The sequence below is a fragment of the Plutella xylostella genome, chromosome 9 (genome assembly GCF_932276165.1).
Source record: "Plutella xylostella chromosome 9, ilPluXylo3.1, whole genome shotgun sequence".
NCBI lineage: Eukaryota > Metazoa > Arthropoda > Insecta > Lepidoptera > Plutellidae > Plutella > Plutella xylostella.
The window spans coordinates 891,375-910,462 of NC_063989.1; the positions used below are offsets into that span (position 1 = coordinate 891,375).

General features: G+C 40.9%; 3 protein-coding genes across 22 annotated transcripts; 2 read left to right on the top strand and 1 right to left on the bottom strand.

Moving 5' to 3' along the window:
• Positions 1-1,453: 1,453 nt before the first annotated feature.
• On the top strand, positions 1,454-15,779 carry LOC105388904 (cytoplasmic dynein 1 intermediate chain). Of its 20 annotated transcripts, none has more exons than XM_048623199.1 (19): positions 1,454-1,737; positions 2,040-2,179; positions 2,758-2,945; positions 3,256-3,383; positions 4,502-4,564; positions 5,121-5,141; positions 5,802-5,849; positions 7,895-8,059; positions 8,455-8,534; positions 8,761-8,837; positions 9,582-9,723; positions 10,288-10,400; positions 10,796-10,913; positions 11,572-11,685; positions 12,256-12,373; positions 12,905-13,065; positions 13,443-13,583; positions 14,087-14,212; positions 14,648-15,779. In XM_048623199.1, exons 2-19 carry the CDS (start codon positions 2,057-2,059, stop codon positions 14,810-14,812), a joined length of 2,091 nt encoding a protein of 696 aa, XP_048479156.1. In that variant the 5' UTR covers positions 1,454-1,737; positions 2,040-2,056; the 3' UTR covers positions 14,813-15,779. The 20 variants fall into 20 exon arrangements, with proteins under 20 accessions (XP_048479156.1, XP_048479155.1, XP_048479159.1 ...); XM_048623198.1 differs by having other exon boundaries at positions 8,455-8,504; positions 8,731-8,837; XM_048623202.1 differs by lacking the exons at positions 4,502-4,564; positions 8,761-8,837 and adding an exon at positions 3,726-3,746 and having other exon boundaries at positions 1,455-1,737; positions 8,455-8,611.
• On the bottom strand, positions 15,553-16,880 carry LOC105383063 (peptide deformylase, mitochondrial). The gene is made up of 4 exons (XM_011553076.3): positions 16,463-16,880; positions 16,312-16,387; positions 16,115-16,235; positions 15,553-16,022 (listed from the first exon to the last, which is right to left on the bottom strand). Exons 1-4 carry the CDS (start codon positions 16,720-16,722, stop codon positions 15,829-15,831), a joined length of 651 nt encoding a protein of 216 aa, XP_011551378.3. The 5' UTR covers positions 16,723-16,880; the 3' UTR covers positions 15,553-15,828.
• A 197-nt stretch (positions 16,881-17,077) lies between these two features.
• On the top strand, positions 17,078-18,905 carry LOC105388907 (protoporphyrinogen oxidase). Its single transcript, XM_011559943.3, has one exon. It carries the CDS (start codon positions 17,241-17,243, stop codon positions 18,654-18,656), a length of 1,416 nt encoding a protein of 471 aa, XP_011558245.3. The 5' UTR covers positions 17,078-17,240; the 3' UTR covers positions 18,657-18,905.
• The last annotated feature ends 183 nt before the right edge of the window (positions 18,906-19,088 follow it).

Consider the following 19,088-nt stretch of genomic DNA (forward strand, 5'->3'; position numbering starts at 1 on the left):
CTCAGAATAAGAACTCACTAGTTGTGATTAAATGTCGGGTGGTAGCGCGAGCCATCCTTCCGAGGCTCAGACTGCATGTGGCTTGGGATAGTGCTAAGTATTCTGTGAATAGTTCTACCCGCGCCGTCACGTAGTGTTCTTTTCTCTATGCGCGCCGTTTGCATAGAGAAAAGAACACTACGTTTTAAGAGATGGGAGTACAAGGGGAAAAAAAAGAAAAAAATACTTGTATTAAACAGAGGGTACCAACAAAACAAAAATTATGACGTACAAAACTGCCAATATAGCCCCGCTGAAATAGTGATGTGCTTCTTATGGATATTTTTTATCGATAACTAGTTAACTAGTAAAAAAAAAAGTGCGAGTGTATGTATTACTTTAATTTCAGTTTTACACAATAGGATTTCAGTGTTACACAATGACACCAACGTTAAGTCCCGGTTCAACGTTATGTTATGTTCCTATTTGAACACAAAAATATAATCCATAAAATAAACTCGAGATTTTCCGTTGACGTAAGTGCTATGATATAATGTTGAAATAAAATAAAAGAGGAAAAATATAATTATATTTATTTATTATAAAAAAAGTGTCTGCAGTAAGTCCCACACATGAAATTGTTTTTTTTTCAATTGTGTTCTTAAAATGTTGTGGTAGAAAATGATTGCCACAAATTCGTTTAAGTTGATGTAGCTTTTCAATAGGCACATAAACCAGATCCTCCTTACCGGTCATCTTAACCCACTGTTTACATCTGCAAACAACATTTTTATAATCATTATTAAACAATTAAATATTATTTAAGTAGGTATAATAAAAGTCACTGGTAATTTTTGTATGGAGATCCAAAATTTGATTTTCGCTAATTTCCAAAACTAGTAGACAAAAGTTGTTCTGATTGATGAGCTGTGCGTACTAATGATAAATATCACACAGTCACTATCACAAGAGTCACTATCTCACAAGAGTCACTATCTCACAAGAGTCACTATCTCAAAAGAGTCACTATCTCAAGTGCACTAACTCTACAGTATCAAGGGAGGAGGAGCAGATAGCTCAACTACAACTCAATTAATACAGGAGAAACACAAGTAAACTGAGAAAACTTGAAAAGAACGGCTGTACGCACAATCGCACTGAACGCTGAAGCAACAGTGACATCGACATCATAGAGAAAATAATACTACAATTCTACCTACCTACGTCACTTTCACATTTCGTTAGCCTCACAGAATAACATATTGTGATCTGAGTGTGTTCTGAGGGATTGAAAGTTGGTACAACCCCAGACAACGCCATCTATTTCTCCAAAAAGGAACTTTTTTTTTTTAACAAACGCCTCATTTCAGAGCTTCTGTCTAAAATAAAAGGACAGTAGATTGGGCAGTTCACCATATTGGTACAGAGTCATCTAAATCATCAAATTCAAACATGGCAACTCCATTTAAAAAAATCGAATAAAAGTTTTTTTTCTGAAAATAAGTGAAAATATTTTTCATCAATAAATCGAGTTTTTATGAAAAATAGCTGATAATTACTGTTCTTATAAACCGTAGTAGACATTAGTATTACGTATGGTTTAAAAAATACTATTAATTTACAGTATTTATTCATCTGCACACAAAACACTTCTTCCCGTTATCCCGAAGAAATTACAGTCTGCCACGTTCAGACTGTGTTTGTATGTTAATTTCTTGAAGATGCTGTTTATTTATTAGGTATCCGGTTAAATTTAAGGTAAGTTACATTAATATATTCGTATAAATCTTCAATCTGTGTGAATCATGGATCCTCAATGATGACATCAGCCTTACCCATCATAGGCTTTCTTTCCCTGCCAAAATTCAATCAGTCCTTTATTGAGCAAAATGATCATGGCTCCCACATCGTTTTGAACGTAAACCCATTTGACGTAGCTGATTTGACCCAATGAAGGGTATTCCAATTTTAATCTGTTTACTTACACTCACTGACCAACAACATCCACCACACAATACAACATCCAATAACTACAACATTTTCCACCTGTCTGTCCCCAGGACCTAGGAACAACACTATGTCCAGCATGTCAGACCGCAAGGCAGAGCTGGAGCGCAAGAAGGCGAAGCTGCAGATGCTGCGGGAGGAGAAGGACCGCCGCCGTCGTGAGAAGGAACAGAAGGATGCCGAGGAAGCCCTGGTAAGAGACTATTTAGTGCCTTTAGGAATTCACGGAAGTGGCATTTAAACAAAATTGATAGCTGTATGGTTGAAAGTGGATGCCCATGGAGCTGTTAACAAATGTTATTGCCTGTTGCATGGACCAAGGACCCTAGGCATTTCATATGAGTCTCTGCAGACAAGTTTATTTGCTAACACTAGACTCTGCCGCAACATCTGCTCCCAAAACAAGAGCAGACAAGGAGGAGCAGGAAGCTTAAGCTAAGGTCTTATAAATTTCTTATTTTTGGCTCCTAGAAGTTTCTTAACCATTTACTGCCCAGTATGCTTATGAGACACAGGCAGGTCTCTCTGTCTCTCTCTGTCTTCTACGTAAAAAAATACCCATTTTTATTGTATTGCAATAAAACTTGCACTAACAAAATATAAACCTCAATCTACTCTCTCAGGCAAATCTAATTAGATTCATAGGGGTTTCAGAGCAGTTCCCATTTGGCTGCTGCAAAAATTGGCTAGGCATAATATCAAAAATTTACAAAATAAATATCTCCAGTAATGTGCCTATGTATAACATCTACATTCTCCACATATCCTCAGCAACGCGCCTCCACCGCCTCCAGCCTGGACAGCCGGCGCGACCTGGACGAGATGCTGTCGTCCCTGGGCGTGGCTCCCGTGAAGGACGTGCTCTCCTCGCTCTCCTCCATGACGTCACTGACGCCGCCGCAGACCGCCTCCCCGGATGTCAGCTTGCCGCACGCTGATAAACAGACGCCGAGTTTGCTGTGAGTGATGCTCTTTTATTTGGAAGAGATTTAGATTTTGTTTAGACTAAGATAAAACTTAAACATAAAGCATTTGAGCTATCAGGGAAACAAAGCCAACCTATGTGTTTACTATGTGTGTCTATTACACATGCCACATGCACGACTAGTTCCACTACTAGTTTCGTGCAGGATATTATTTTGAAATTAAGCCATTGTGTATGTCCCCACTGCTATGTAATATGGACAGAAGTATCGAAAAGGGTTCTGTGCTTGACCAAACACAATAAAAACCTCAATTAATAAATCTTCAACCTCAATAATGTTTCAGGGTCACGAAAAAAGCGCCAACACTCCAACTGGTGTCAGTTCAATCTACTGACATCCCTCCGAAGGAGAATGTGGTTTACACCAAGCAGACCCAAACCACCACTACAGGGGGGACAGAGTTGCGAGATGGTAAGTTCACGTCAGTCGTACGGGTGTGAGCGAGATGGCTAGATGTATGCTTGCGCCTTGAAAGAATTGCAATCAACATTCCATTGGCCATTTAGGGAGTTAGAGAGAAATTGGGGCTTATTTTATTTTGTGATTGATCTGTTAATACTAAGTTATGTATACGATCCATTGCTGTATGGGGTTGTCTTTTTTATTTTTACATTATCATAAAATCTATCTACTGTCTGAAGAAAAGATCATCAACGACAATTTCATGAAATATCTAACTCATTCTCATCTCATGGAATAATCACAATCATAAAACTAAACAAACAAGAAATTGGTTGCAATTTTTTCTTCCAGATTTCAGCTACGGTTTTTTTTGTAAGTAGAATGCTAGAGAGGCTCGGAATTGTGTGATGTTTTATGTGTGCCGTTTGAACTGAGTGAAAGGGTTTGCGATTATTTAAAGTAATTTACAATAATGATCTAACATTAACGAAATAATCTGCATGAAATATTAACAGGACGGAATACACAAAGATTAATCTGTATCTAATGATAATTCTCTGTGTATTCGTCTACCTAACTGTTAACACTATGTTATCATTATCACTGTGTAAAAATAAACATCCCTTATATTGTGTCCCCGTCTGTCCACGTTTTTGGTTTTAACGTGACGTCTGGTGTTGGTGATAATTTTATATTTTGCAAATAGAGTTGTCCTTTCCTTTCCAAATCATTCTCATTCACAAATTATAAACAAAAAGCATTAAGCTTTCATTTATAATTGAACAAATTTATTTGCAAACTAGTCTTGGTATTAACTACTGACATTCTTAATTAATATTTAGAACAGTATTTACTTTTTTTCGTTCTCATTGTCTCGTCAACTTAGCAATCATTATTTAGATTTTCTTTTGTTATTTTTACTGATACACCTTTCTCATCATAAACTGTTTAAAATTTGTATTTTTTTTCAAATTTAGAATCCACCAAAGAGTTTGGCTACCTTTGAGTTGATTGGCTTGTGTGGCGTCCTCCTTTATGCTACCCTACTTGGTACTAAACTAATGTTATAAAAGTAAATACTGTTTGAGTGTCCGGTGCAATGTTTGTGTTTGTGCTACCATAAAAAGGCTGCTCTTCCAATCCATCACCGCTTTCAGGATACATGGAGGACTGGTGGCGGCCACGTAAAGGTAATTTGAACTTTATTAACATATGCCGTAACGATTTCAACAAATATCACGTCTAATGAATTGGTTGAAATGACAGAGATATTTGTTGAAGATGCTGAATAATGTTGCCTCTTTTAAATCGATTAAAGTCTCATTTTTTTTAAAGTTATTTTTTAATTACTTATTTGATACTACTGAAAAAGGCGACATTATTTATTATAAAATAGATTTGTGTTTGTCAATAAACAGCTGGGTAACAAATAAAACTGCATGATTAACTGATCCATTTCGGACATAATGTAATTTAAGTAAATATTTGAATTTATGTTAATTAAATTATAGGTATTTTAAGCATGTCTTGATTTAAAAGCACCGCCAGAAAATAATAGTATTTATTTAATTGTTATTCATTGTGAATATCATATTTCAATAAGGTATTCAAACTAACTCTTTCGGTACATCTTTGAAAGGGCCATAATTATTCGAGTTGACAAATAGGGTGAAATTTTAGATGTACATAATTTAATGCTCCACAACGCAATACTGACGGTATGTTTATATGTTTGTTTCTTTCTAGCACACGCGACCGACTACTACGGTAAGTCATTATTCCTCTCGTATCTCCCTCTAACACTTGTGTTCGTTCGGTGTCGGTTTGCCCTCCAACTGGACTTCCATAGATATCTGTACATAGACTACCTGTTCACGCTTCTAGAACTTTCGTACTAACAAATCGGGTTAGGTGCGGTACCGACGGATTGCTTGAAATATACTCTTAATTCATTAGACTTAAAAACTGTTATTGATTGAGACTAGAGATGTGGCCTTCCAGAGTTCTCCACGAGTGTAAGGCCGCAGAGATACGATTGTACCTTTATATATGTGTATCGATATGGTGGTAGTTATGGGGTCGCCGTATGACGTCACGCCTCTTCCGTCTATACTAACACTGCACAGGTTTTAACTCATCAAACGTAGGTCATGCTGTAACATAATGAAGCACCCTCCATATTGTCCCGCCGTGTTCCGATAGCTACGAAATACCCCACTTTTGACCACAAAATTACAATCAGAAGGGAAAATCTTTAAACGACAGCTATGGGAGCACCTGGTAATTAAAATAAATGTAATCTTTCTAAATTGGGCCAGATTTTGTGGTTAAAAGTAAGCCTCTGGAACGCGGGGTCTGTATAGCATTTGTTTTGACCGAATGATCGAAAGATACTGACATGATTTTTGTTTTCCTCCCTTGTTCAAGATGAGTACAATCTAAACCCAGGCTTAGAGTGGGAGGACGAGTTCACAGGTAGGTTTCAATTCTGAACCACTTCATGAGACCTAAATTTTGCTCTTCAAATGTAGACCTTGTGCCTATGTCACTAAGCAGTAAGCATGCCTGTGTTGGACTGTACCCTCATTTTACTATATCGAATAACGCTATTTATGACATTAGAAACGCTAACAACAACATTATTGTAGTATATCGTGCACCTATTATTTATTTTGTATTTTGGCTGGGAAATGTTTAGGTTGAAGGAAATATTTTTTGTTCGTCTTCATCGGTTTTCTACATAATTTGATTGAAATGCCTACTGTATTTAAACATTTGTCAGCCATGTTGAAAGTCGTTATATTTGAGTATCGATAGAGTATTTTATGCATGTGACAGAATAGTATCCCACTTTTGTGTGTGTTTGCATGACGACATAGTCATTACTTTTTACAGAATAATTATTATTTAAGAATATTAGCTTTATTTTATACATTAATATTTTATTTTTGTATTTTATAAACCATTTTTCTCTCTAGTGGAGAGCTCGGGAAGTTTTTTGTTGAGCTATTTTTATTTTGAATATTATTTTAGAGCTTTCTGTCACCATTTAAATGCTTTTTATAGAAAAAAATATTATGAGTGATATTTAGTTGCACATGAATCCGTTTGGGTTTGTTTTTGAAACTGCCTTGTGTACAAACTTTGATATTTAAAATGAGATTTAAGTTTGATAAAGCTACGGTAGGCTCAGAGTAGATAATCTCGTGTTTAGCTAGGCCCCCTGTATGCTTAGGAAAAAGGCAACATTACCTTACTCGGTACAGTTAAAGTTTTCATTGAACATTCTTCTTATTCATTGTACATAACATTATACGTGTAACTAAGAATTGACCTTTTTCCTAAGCGTAAAATTAAAAAAAACGTCTTGCTTTAAGCTACATTCATCAATCAAATAAAACCGACATCACTTATTACAGAATTCAGTACTTAGAATAAGTAACAACTAACTTTAAAAAACTTCTAAGTATTTCCTGTAAAAAGAACCACAAATCTACAGTAACATCGCTTAAAATAGAATAACTAATTCTGTTCTGAATTCTGGCAACGCAACTTAGTTAGGTATCTTCTAACTATGCACTCACGCTTACTTGTGATAATAACCATAGACTAGCTAGATCATCGTACACTAAACAATTCAAACCACTGTCTTTCCTGAACTTAGTGCAATACTTTCATTTCCTGTAGTTAAAAGTATCCAATAATGAGCAGCTATTTACAATACTAAAAACAGAATCAGATGTTATTAATAATAGCACTAAGTAAATAATGTATAATTTGTATGTAGAATTATTTATCACAAAAAAACCTAATTGTGTATGTTATTGTATACTTTTAATTCACATTACATCACAACACACCATTCGTTCCTGAAATAATAGAGAAAATATAGTTTCCATCGTATTTGTAGATCTATCTATACTGATTGAAAGTATTTAGTTTGAATTCCTCTAATTTGATGATGATTTAGTCACCGTAGTGCATGATGCACAATCTCCTAAAAGTAGATATAATTTTGGATTAGACTTTCCTTAGTCTTTATTTTATCTAGATTCCTAATCCCCTTATCCTAAATCATTACATTTAGTTTAAATACATACAACCAAGTAGATAGTGCCTACATCTAGTTATGAATCCCTTTTAATCCAAATGGATATCGCTTTCACAATAACAAAAGTTTTCAGTAACTTCAGAACTACCTATAGCACAAATTCCTAAGGATGGATTCGTAGCTTTAATTGACGAGAATAAATCTCGATCTCCGTTCTTATTCCATCCAATAACTACTAGTATCACAGCTTCCTTAAAAGTCCCAGGACCTTCATTGTCCATTTTCGTCGTTGGAGTCATATCCATTCTTCTAGGCTTATAAGGTGTCCTTCTTCGGTCGTCGAATATACATTCTACGCTTATAAAGCTCTACTCCCCCCCACACAAACACACACATTCTCACTCACTCCCATCCCACCCATACACAAACCCGAACCCCGCCGCCGTCGCCATTCTTATTCACCATCTAGTACTTACATTCGACGACGGCGCGCGACAAGGGGACGAAGAGGACGCGGCGTTCCACGGCAAGCTGCCCCCGGGCATCCTGCCGCACGGGCTGCCTACTGTGAAGGAGGTCCAGCCGGCTGTCACCCAGCCCGAGGAGAAGAAGGAGGAGGAGAAGGAGAAGAAAGGTGGGTTGTGATTGGTTGAGTATTTTTTGATAGAGTTGCAATAGTGGATTGGCTGAAGGAGGGATGGTCTCCCAAAACGTGTGCCCACACTGGCCACATTACTCTGTACTGATGGTTGCACGAATGATACTCCTCACTTCTAAATTAATCTCCCGAAGTGATACGTCTTAAATTGAAACTTAGTGTCAGTCTTTTTGAACACACCTAGATATGTAGTTCTTTTGATATAGTTTATGATATGATATTTGTCACCTGAACTCCGTTCTTGATAGAAAAGAATGACTTGAGGAGTTTAGTAGCTAATACAGCAGTCAACAGTCGTTCGGTGAGACCTTTAGGCCGCAATTTACATGTATTTTCTTTCTATAAAACTCATTCCTTCTCCCCCCACACAGCACGCGAACTAAGTGCGGACGAGAAGCAGACAATAATGCTGTCGGCAGAGTTCCAGCGGTTCATCTCGCGCGCCGGGCGGGTCATCGAGCGAGCGCTGGCCGAGAGCGTGGACATCTACGCGGACTACACCGGCGCCAACCACAGCGAGAATGCAATGTGAGTAGAGCGAGAATGCCATGTGAGTAGAGCGAGAATGCCATGTGAGTAGAGCGAGAATGCCATGTGTGTAGAGCGAGAATTTCATGTGAGTAGAGCGAGAATGCCACGTGAGTCAGTTCCAGCGGTTCATCTCGCGCGCCGGGCGGGTCATCGAGCGAGCCCTGGCAGAGAGCGTGGACATCTACGCGGACTACACCGGCGCCAACCACAGCGAGAATGCCATGTGAGTAGTCGTGACACAGCGAGAACGCCACGTGAGTAGTTGCAACACAGCGAGAATGCCACGTGAGTCAGTTCCAGCGGTTCATCTCGCGCGCCGGGCGGGTCATAGAGCGAGCGCTAGCCGAGAGCGTGGACATCTACGCGGACTACACCGGCGCCAACCACAGCGAGAATGCCATGTGAGTAGTCGCAACACAGCGAGAATGCCATGTGAGTAGTTGCTTTACAGGAGAGGCAGTCAGGCCATGTACATCATATTAAGTTACCTGCATACAACCGAATAGATAATGCATCTAGTTATGTATCCTGTTAAATCCCAATGCATATCGCTATCACAAAAAGTAAAGTTTTCAGTAAGTTCAGAATTACCTACAGCTCATGACCCAGGTACATGGAACTGCGGATTAGTAACTTGATGATATTCTTGCACATTAAATCACATCATGGCGAGGCGCCAGATAGGCGCGACACGAGGCTATTGTGCCGACAGGAGTAATACATCGACTTTCATCATTATGAAACGTCACATAGCGCGTCGTGCTAACTTCGAGTCGGGCGATTAGTGCCTCTGTGTGATGCATTTGGAATTCAATGTATAACAATCCCGGGCGGCACTATAGCCGATATATCCCCGAAGGAAAACTATCAGGCCACAAAGATCCAGCCTACAAACTGGGCCCTAAATGTTATGAGGGGCTAGCTTTAAGTTTTCATTCCATAATAACACGACTTTCATTCCCCACAGAGACGACAAATCCGACGCGAAACTCTCCGTGGTCCGTTCATTCTACGACGAGCGCTGGTCGCGCGGGCGCTGCGTGACGTCACTGGACTGGAGCGCGGCGCATCCGGAGCTGCTGCTGGCCTCCTACCACAACAGCGACGAGGCGAGTCATAGAGATGTAGTTCATGTATCCGGCTCGAAGGACCAAAAAATGTTTACGTAAACCGTATAGTTAAAAAGCCCGAAATTCAAACACTAAAAGAAGCATGATTCAGATGTAGCTCATATATCCGGCTCGAAGGACCTCCTACCACAACAGCGACGAGGCAAGAGACATTTCTTCTCCTTATACCGTATACAGTATTCTCGGCCGAAATTCGTTCATTGGCAGAGGATCGATCAGCTGAGTATTAGTGACAAAGCCTTTGTGTAGTGGTGGAAGGCTAATATGTCACCTAGCCAACGATAAAAACCCCTACTTTCAAAGTCAACACTAAAAGTTGCATGATTTTTGTAAGGTAAAACCGATTTTGATAAAATATAGCTAAGAACACTCGGGGTAACAATATCTATGTATCTACAAAAACAAGATGGAAATAGGTTTAGCCGTTTGGGAGCTACAGACACGTTAAACTTGTAACACCCCTCTTTTTCCGTCTGGGCTTCCTGGCTATCGACAAATAAATCTAAAAATTTACGTAATTTAACTTTTTAATTGTAATTCCAGGCGCCGCACCAGCCCGACGGCGTGTGCCTGCTGTGGAACACCAAGTACAAGAAGAGCACGCCCGAGGACGTGTTCCACTGCCAGTCGCCCGTCATGAGCGCCACCTTCGCCAGGTGAGGGGGTAGTGAGGGAGGCGTGACGTCACTAGACGGCGTGTGAGGGGATGTGACTCCCGGAGCTGTAAATATTACGTCAACGCGACGTGATTGCGACGCGACGCGACGTTAGCGTGACGGCAACGTGACGGTGAAGCGACGCTTTCGTGCTATCTATAGTTAGCTGTAAGACAGAAGATTCTATATCAGACGTCACGCAGTCGCAGAAATCACATTTGCAATTATTTATCTATGCATAACTCAAAAATAAAGATTGTTTCATAAAATCAATTTAAAATATTGTATAACTTCAGTTTTTGGCGCCTCCTTTGAGGTTTGAGTTACAAACGTTTTACTTATTATTTTCAACTTTACCTTATATCACATTACTCAACCATGCGTAATTATTGCAGGTTCCACCCGAACCTGATCCTGGGAGGGACGTACTCCGGCCAGATCGTGTTGTGGGACAACCGCGTGCAGAAGCGAACGCCTATACAGAGGACGCCACTGTCGTCGCTTGCGCACACTGTGAGTTAATAAGTCAATTTTTTTTTTATTCAATGTTAACCATTCTTGATAAATTCCTGTCTCAATGAATGCTTCTAAGCAGGCTAATCAAAAGATAAGAACTGCATTTGTGGCTACAAATACTAAACTCCTAACTCTTCTTAATTTTCAATGGTTATGTGATAAACATAATTTCTACACAGGTAAATTTATGTATCTTTAGCAAAATGGTGACCATCTACGTTGTGTATGTTGTATTTATGAACGAATAAAATTCGGAGCACGTCCTTGCCACAATAGACGAGCGACATAACTCGCACTAATGACGTAACTCGTACTCGTTTTGACGCATCCCATTTGCGCCTCACACCTGTACAGTGCGACAAACCTATCTGTTCCGGTGAGAGCGAACTAAATTGATCCATATCTCATTATTTACTAATGAATTTTATATTGTAAAAGATTATATGGGTTTATTGAAACCACAAGAGCGAATTACCACTACTGGCAAACTTAAAATCTTATACAATTAAGAAATATTACACATTTACGTGAGCTGACACCGGAACAGATAAGTTGTCTAGTGTAGGTACCTACTAAGATTTTTCATGCTTTTGTATAATAATATTGTTATGTAACGGTATACAGTTAACTAATATAACCCTACATTCGTCCCCAGCACCCTGTATACTGCCTGTCGGTGGTGGGCAGCCAGAACGCGCACAACCTCATCTCCGTGTCCACCGACGGACGCATGTGCTCCTGGTCGCTCGACATGCTGTCGCAGCCGCAGGTATGTACTTGTCTCTTTTGCTGACTGATGTAGCTGCATAAGTAGCTATGCACTTTTGTACCATGTCAAATTCACCAACTGCCTATTCAGTATTCATTCATCCAAACATTGACGGTTTGTAAAGTAGGTAGTTTGACAAGGTACAAATGTATATAGCTAGTTATGCAGCTGACTGTATAGATAAGTATGCCCTTCCAGCGTAAACACTTCCATTTTATAGTCTACAGAGAGATGATGTAAATATATTAGATCTTCAGAAGCAAACAGATTTTGTCTCTAAGGTGGGCTGGGAAAGTAACTAGCCACTCAAGCTAACGGCAGGAACCCTTGGCAGCTTAACAGACACTGGATGTGAAATATAAGAGAACCCCCAAACTCTTTCCCCCTTATTCATAGAAAAGTTAAAGAACATTTTAGCTATTGAACTGTATTGTCTCTCCCTGTGAACTTTCTATGAATAAGGGGGTTTATCTCCGCAGGCGGTTCACCACCGTCACCGACAGATGCGCATTTCGAACCGCTTGTAATATACTGTACCTAAATGTAACACATGCAACAATGACTCCCCAGGAGACCCTCGAGCTGCAGCACCGGCAGAGCAAGGCGGTGGCGGTCACGTCCATGGGCTTCCCGCACGGCGACGTCAACAACTTTGTATTGGGCGCTGAGGACGGGAATGTTTATACTGGTTAGTGGTTTGGCTTGTTATCATTTGGGCTAGTTTATATCCGAGAAAACGTAAGGGTAAACCCTTTAGGGCTACAACTGGTTCGGATGCGTGACGCGTTGGCTTCGTCTCTCACATGGTAGGAAGCAATAGACCACGGATCCGCGTTCCGTGATAGAATCATGCCTCTTCAAGGCGGAGCTCTAATCCGACGCCCGACAGACACATGCTATACAGGGTGTTGCAAAAAGGATATACTAAGCCGAAAGGGGTCACCCCCTTCACTCAGAAGGTTATTCTGAACAACTTTTGTTCTCCATAGTAAAGTCACGTGACCATAAAAGTGTCTATGGAAAGGGGCCGTCCATTAATCACGTGAGGTCGTTTTTCACATTTTTTGTCAATTTTTACAAACTACTCCCCAATGACCCCCTGTGTCACCCCCTTTCGGCTTAGCATACCCTTTTTGCGACACCTGTATAATATGCCTCCGACGCACGGACAAATCTTTATTAAATTTGTTTAATATTTAATGAATTCCCCTCCCCCCAGGTTGCCGTCACGGGCAGCGCGCCGGCGTCTCCGAGTGCGTGGAGGCGCACGCGGGCCCCGTGACCTCCGTGCACACGCACGCGGCCGCCGGCGCCGTGGACCTGAGCCACCTGTACCTGAGCGCCTCCGTCGACTGGAGCGTCAAGCTGTGGAGCCTCAAGGTCTTTAACTATATGGTTTGATTTATCTGCAACTGACATAATAACTGGACATAGACCTCTCCCAAGGAGCGCCACAACTCTTGGTCCTCGGCCTTCCTCATCCAACCACTACCCGCCACCCGCCTAAGGTCGTCAGTCCAGCGGGCAGGAGGGCGTCCCACGCTGCGTTTGCCTGTTCGTGGTCTCCACTCGAGAACTCGTCTACCCCAACGGTTATCGGTTCTTCGGCAGATATGACCAGCCCACTGCCTCTTCAGCTTACATATTTTGATAGCTATGTCGGTAACCTTAGTTGTCTGACGACCCTTTACTGTTCTCTATAACTAATTGCAGCCATATCTACCAACCATCGCTAACCAAACCTCTTTCCTCCGCAGGAGAACAAGCCTCTCTACTCATTCGAAGAGTCCGGCGACTACGTGTGCGACGCGCGCTGGTCGCCCGCGCACCCCGCGCTGTTCGCGGCGGCGGACGCGGCCGGCCGCCTCGCGCTGTGGCACCTCAACCGCGACACGGAGGTACAGTCAGCTGCATAAGTAGCTATACACATTTGAACCTTGTCAACCTAACAAACCGCCTATCCATTCATTGAAGCATTGACGGTTCGTCAGTTTGACAAGGTACAGAAGTGTATAACAACTTATGCAGCTGACCGTAGCACTTGACACTATGACGTAGTGTGTAGTGTAAAATTAATGAATACATTCTTGCCAAAATTCAACTACACTTGGCCCTCTATCTATCTATCTATCATGGCGAGCAGATTTACCGCATTTAGCTTCTAAGGTGGGCCATTATGCGTGAAATACCTATGGGGTGACTAGCCATTAAGCCTCCCAAACTCACGGCAGAAAGCCAGTAGACAACCTAGTTTGCTTATGACTTCCCGGAGGGACCCCGGAGATCCGAGGGTTTTTGATCGTAGTATCTCCAAGCCTTTGTAATGTAACAAGACATGAGACACTTGGCCCTCTGTAAGCCCTCCCTCCCCACAATTCCACTAACCCCCCCTTCCTTCCAGGTGCCAGTGGCCAGCATCCAGGCGTCGGGCGGCGTGGCGCTGTCGCGCGTGGCGTGGAGCGGCGCCGGCACGCACGTGGCTGCTGGAGACGACGCGGGCAGGATCTGGCTCACGGAGCTCAACGAGGTAAGCAAGATGAGACTCCAAGCTAGGTAGAGACGGTATAAAATATGGGTATTCGACAGCTGATGTATAGAGCCGAGTAAAAATATCGGTCCGCCCAGGCTGGGGACCCGGGACCTTCGGCATAGCAGTCAGGGTCACTAACCACTACCACCATTCGGACTGAAAAGTGTTTAACAAAAACAACATAGCTAGGCCTTTTTTTGCAAAATCGTGAAGTAGCATAAAATTAAATATATATCCGTAACAATTTTTCTGTAAGATCTCTGAAGTAGTTTTCCAAACTTCAGAGATCTTACAGAAAAATTGTTACGGTGTATAATGTAAAGAACCCAGCAGTTATTTTCGAGAGTAGGTCATAATAATTCTCATCGACTTACGCTAAAACCATTTTCTCGTCACCTAAACCACATGATCTCCTCATCACTCCCTCCACAGACCCTGTCCCAGCCGCGCAACGACGAGTGGACCAAGTTCGTGTACACCCTGCAAGAGCTACGCAACAACCAAGCGGATGAAGAGACGGACCGGCTGAGCCTTGCCGCCAGCGGGCCGCCCTCGCTGACCTCCCTCACCAGCCTGGCCAGCAACCCGCTGCGGTAGACCACCAGGGGTGAGGTGCCAGGGGTGTAGGGAAGTGGGGGTAATTGCAGCGGCTAACATTTTGAAGCCTATACGAATGAAAGTTCATTAAGACCTATATAGCTTCTATTCTTCTATTCCTATATAGACTATAGGAATAGAAGAATATAGCCTATAGTAGCTATAAGCTTCTATTTAGTTCATTTGCGGATTCCACTCATGCAATATGATGGCAAAAATTTGCTTCGAAAATGCAGGCCGCTGCGATTATGCTGATGTTACTCATATGAATTTCAGCTGGGTCTTTATCTTACTCAAGGAAACAGTAGGCTTGTAGATGCAGGAGTCAGTATGTAATCATCTATTATTATCACGATGCTGAATGATACAAGTTTTAATAACTATTTTGAATAGCAGTTGAGATAACTGATTAACATCTAACGCATTTTTATATCACGAACTGATTGATGTAGAGGAAATTACTGATCATGGATTATATTTGTAAGGAAGTACATTTAATTGCTAAGTTATGGAGTCATTAAGGATTATTATTGGCAACTTATAACTTATTTAGCATTGCTTTTAGGGAAGTTTCATGGTGTCAACACTTTGAAAAGTGCAATTTAGGGTTGCTAACTAGAGATTTAGCTGAATGTTTTGTAACTGAATATGAATTTCCAACTAAGTTTTTATTTATTCCAACATATTTTTTATTGTTATAGATAGATAGGTATTGAGATGTAATTATTATTCAACCTCGATTTTAAGTTCTCAAGTTTTGTATCTTTAATAAACATTATTCATTCATAATTAGAAACATAACATTTACTAACATGAGGATCAAATAGGTACAGCAATATAACAGCAACAATTTTATTGTTTTTCAAACTTAAACTATATGAAACATGTTAAATACACATAAATTATTAATGTACTTATATGTTTATGCTATTGTAATAGCTACAGAGAATAAATGGCTTATCATAAATACAGTTGTATTATTCAAGTCTTACATATACCTAAGTTTTTCCTGGCAACTATTCAGGGGTGAAAGGTATTGTGACTTTACCCTTGGACAAGTTGACTTCCTCCCAACACAGGCAGTGCAGGGTCTTCCTGTCCATTATGTCAACATAGAGCTTGCCATCTAAATGATCCATTTCATGCTGTGCTATCCGCGCCCCCCAGTCTTTGTATACCTCCTTTGTAGGTTCACCTTTAGCATTGTATCCTGCAAGAAGTGTTCATAATATTTATGTATTGATTATGTAGGAAATTTTATACATTATCAGGAGAAGGTTGTTATTTAAGTGAGTAAATTACCAGAAACTTCAATAGCTTTGTATCTGGGTACATCTGCAGAGTATCCCTTGAAGCTCTCACATCCCTCAGTGTGTACCACCTTCTGGTAGTCTACCACCTTGATCTCAGGGTTGATGTACACCTGCCAACAGAGTCAGTTGTAAGGAAATCATATCATATTTATTAAATAAACTTATAGATTTACTTTACTTACTCACAGCATGAGCTAAAGGAGTCATGCCAATTATTTTCGCACGCTCCAAAGGTATGCTGCCGATTTGTAGTGCTGTAACCCTGAAAAATCATAGTTTTAGAAGTTAACTTCATAAAACAGGAAATAAATAGTGTCTCTACAAAATGACTATTTACCTCATAACAAATATCCTTAAGTTAACTCCAATTTGCGGCGCCGACATGCCAACGCTGTGGTACTTATTCATGACATAGTTGAGCTTCTTGATGACAGTTTGGATTTCATCTGTTTTGATCTTCTCAAGTGGTACTGGTTCACAAACTCTTCTCAGTGTGGGGTCACCGATCTGCACAACATGAGTGTAGGGGGGCAGAGACTTGCCGCGCGCCGGCGACAGCCGCGCATACCAGTTCAATGTTTTTCTAAGCAGACTCATGCTAATTTCTGATAATGATGTGAGGTTATGTTGTCTTCAGAGTTTGAATGAACAAATTCGTTATGCAATAGTGCACTGATATACGGTTTTAAATTAATTATATTTGTAACGAGGACTCAAATTTCTTTGATTTCAATATTTTAAATCTTTAATTGAGTTGAATGTTGAATTTTATTCAAGAAAAAAAAAGTTTTTGTTTTGACAGCTACAGTAGCTGTAAAATCTAAATTTTAATCTGTGAGATAATGTAAATTTCTTGCACTTGCCAAAATACTTGACCCTTGTAAGTTGAGTGTGGATCTCAATCTGTGTTAGTTCGTGTTGTTATTGTCAGTTTGACAGCCCGGTTGCAGCTGGAGATTATTTTGATCTAAAAATCATTCTTGTTGCAGTGTTGTTGCCCAATTTAAATTATTCTAATAATACACATAAATTAAAGAAGTCTATCTAACAAATCGTTTGAGTAATTCGGCATGTAAATTCAAATTTCCAAGGAAGAAACTATACGTATCATCACAATGGCAGCTATACTAGGAGGAGGGTTAGGCGGCCTATCTACAGGTTACTATTTGTTGAAGAACTGCGTGAATGCCCACATGAAACTGGCGCTGTTCGAAGCGAGCGACTTCTACGGCGGCTGGATCAGATCTATCCGGACCAACGACTACATCTTCGAGCAGGGGCCGCGCACGATCCGGCCGAAGGGACCGTACGGGTTGAACACCCTGAACATGATCCAGGAGCTGGGTCTGAGCGAGCACGTGAGCGCGGTGCTGCCGAGCCACCCCGCCGCCACCACGCGCATGGTGTGCGTCGGCCACACGCTGCACACGCTGCCCTCGCGCTTCTCACAGATCTTCACCAAGACCAAGCCCTTCTCCAAGCCGCTGATCCTCGCCGCGCTGCACGACCTCACCCAGCCGGGCCTCGAGCTCAAGGACGACTCCATATACAACTTTGTCTCTAGGAGATTTGGACAGGAGCTGGCTGACTATGCCGTCTCGCCCATGATCTGTGGAATTTGTGCAGGTGATGCCAAGGAGATCAGTGTCAAGTTTCTGATGAAGACACTGTTTGAGTATGAGCAGACTCATGGTGGTGTACTGAAGGGAGTAGTGAAGAATATGTTCAAGCCGCAGCCAGAGAATGAGCAGGCACTGAGTGAGCTGGCCCTCAAATCACAGGAAGAAAGGTGGAGTGTGTACACACTGCAGGGAGGGCTAGAGACTTTACCTGAAACGCTGAAAGAGCATTTAGTAAACAATAATGTAGAAGTGCACAGTAACTCAAAGATTGAAGAAATTGAATTTGTTGACTCAAGCTCCGTGCTGCTCAGAAATAAAAAGGGAGAAATCTTGGATTTGAAACATGTTTACTCTGCAATCCCAGCCCATGCCCTGGCCAAGCTGGTGGCGAGGCAGCACCCTCACCTCAGTGAACAGCTGGAACAGATCCCATTTGTGAATGTTGGCATAGTCAACTTATTCTTTGACAGCCAGGAAACCCTCATCGCTCCTGCATTTGGTTTCCTAGTGCCACCTAAAGAGAACTCTCCTATACTGGGAGTAGTGTTTGACTCCTGCTGTAATCCTGAACAGAAAGGCACAGTTCTCACAGTGATGCTTGGTGGAAGATGGTTCAAGGAAAGATTTGGTGATAATATCACAAAAGACCAACTACTGGCAATAGCTATGAAGGAAGTGAGATCCATATTGAAAATAACTATGGAACCTACTGTTAGCCATGTCAATATATTGGAGAAGTGCATTCCTCAGTATGTGATAGGACACTATGACAGGGTGGAATATATAAGGAAGTACATAAAGCAGCACAACTTGCCACTATCTCTGGTAGGCTGTAGTTATGATGGAGTGGGCATCAATGACGTCATATACTCTGCTAAGGCTCAAGTAGAGAGAGACTGCACAGTGTAAATTTTTTTTTACATAAAGTTGGTAATTGTGGAAGACTGTCTGGAATAGTTGAATGTTTTTGGCTTATTTAAGTGTTAAATTATATTGACTGATTTTTGCACTGTATAAGACCTATGTAAAGATGTAAATATAAAAAAGAAGATTTAAGTTTTATGCACCTCTAGCCTGTGATACATAAACATTATGCACATTATTTTATGAAATGGAGATCTAATGGTTTTGTTAAGAAATATAATATTTTAAAAGTGATGAGGTTTTTACAATTCTTTTTATTATAATGTGATTACATTTAAACCCAATAGCAGCTGCAAAAAATAATTTATTGATTATAGCTCAAAGTACAAAATAAATAATAAAGCTTAGATTAATCATTAGTCTATGATTATATACTAGGTATATCTCAATATCATTTTACTTTTAAATTAAAGTGTG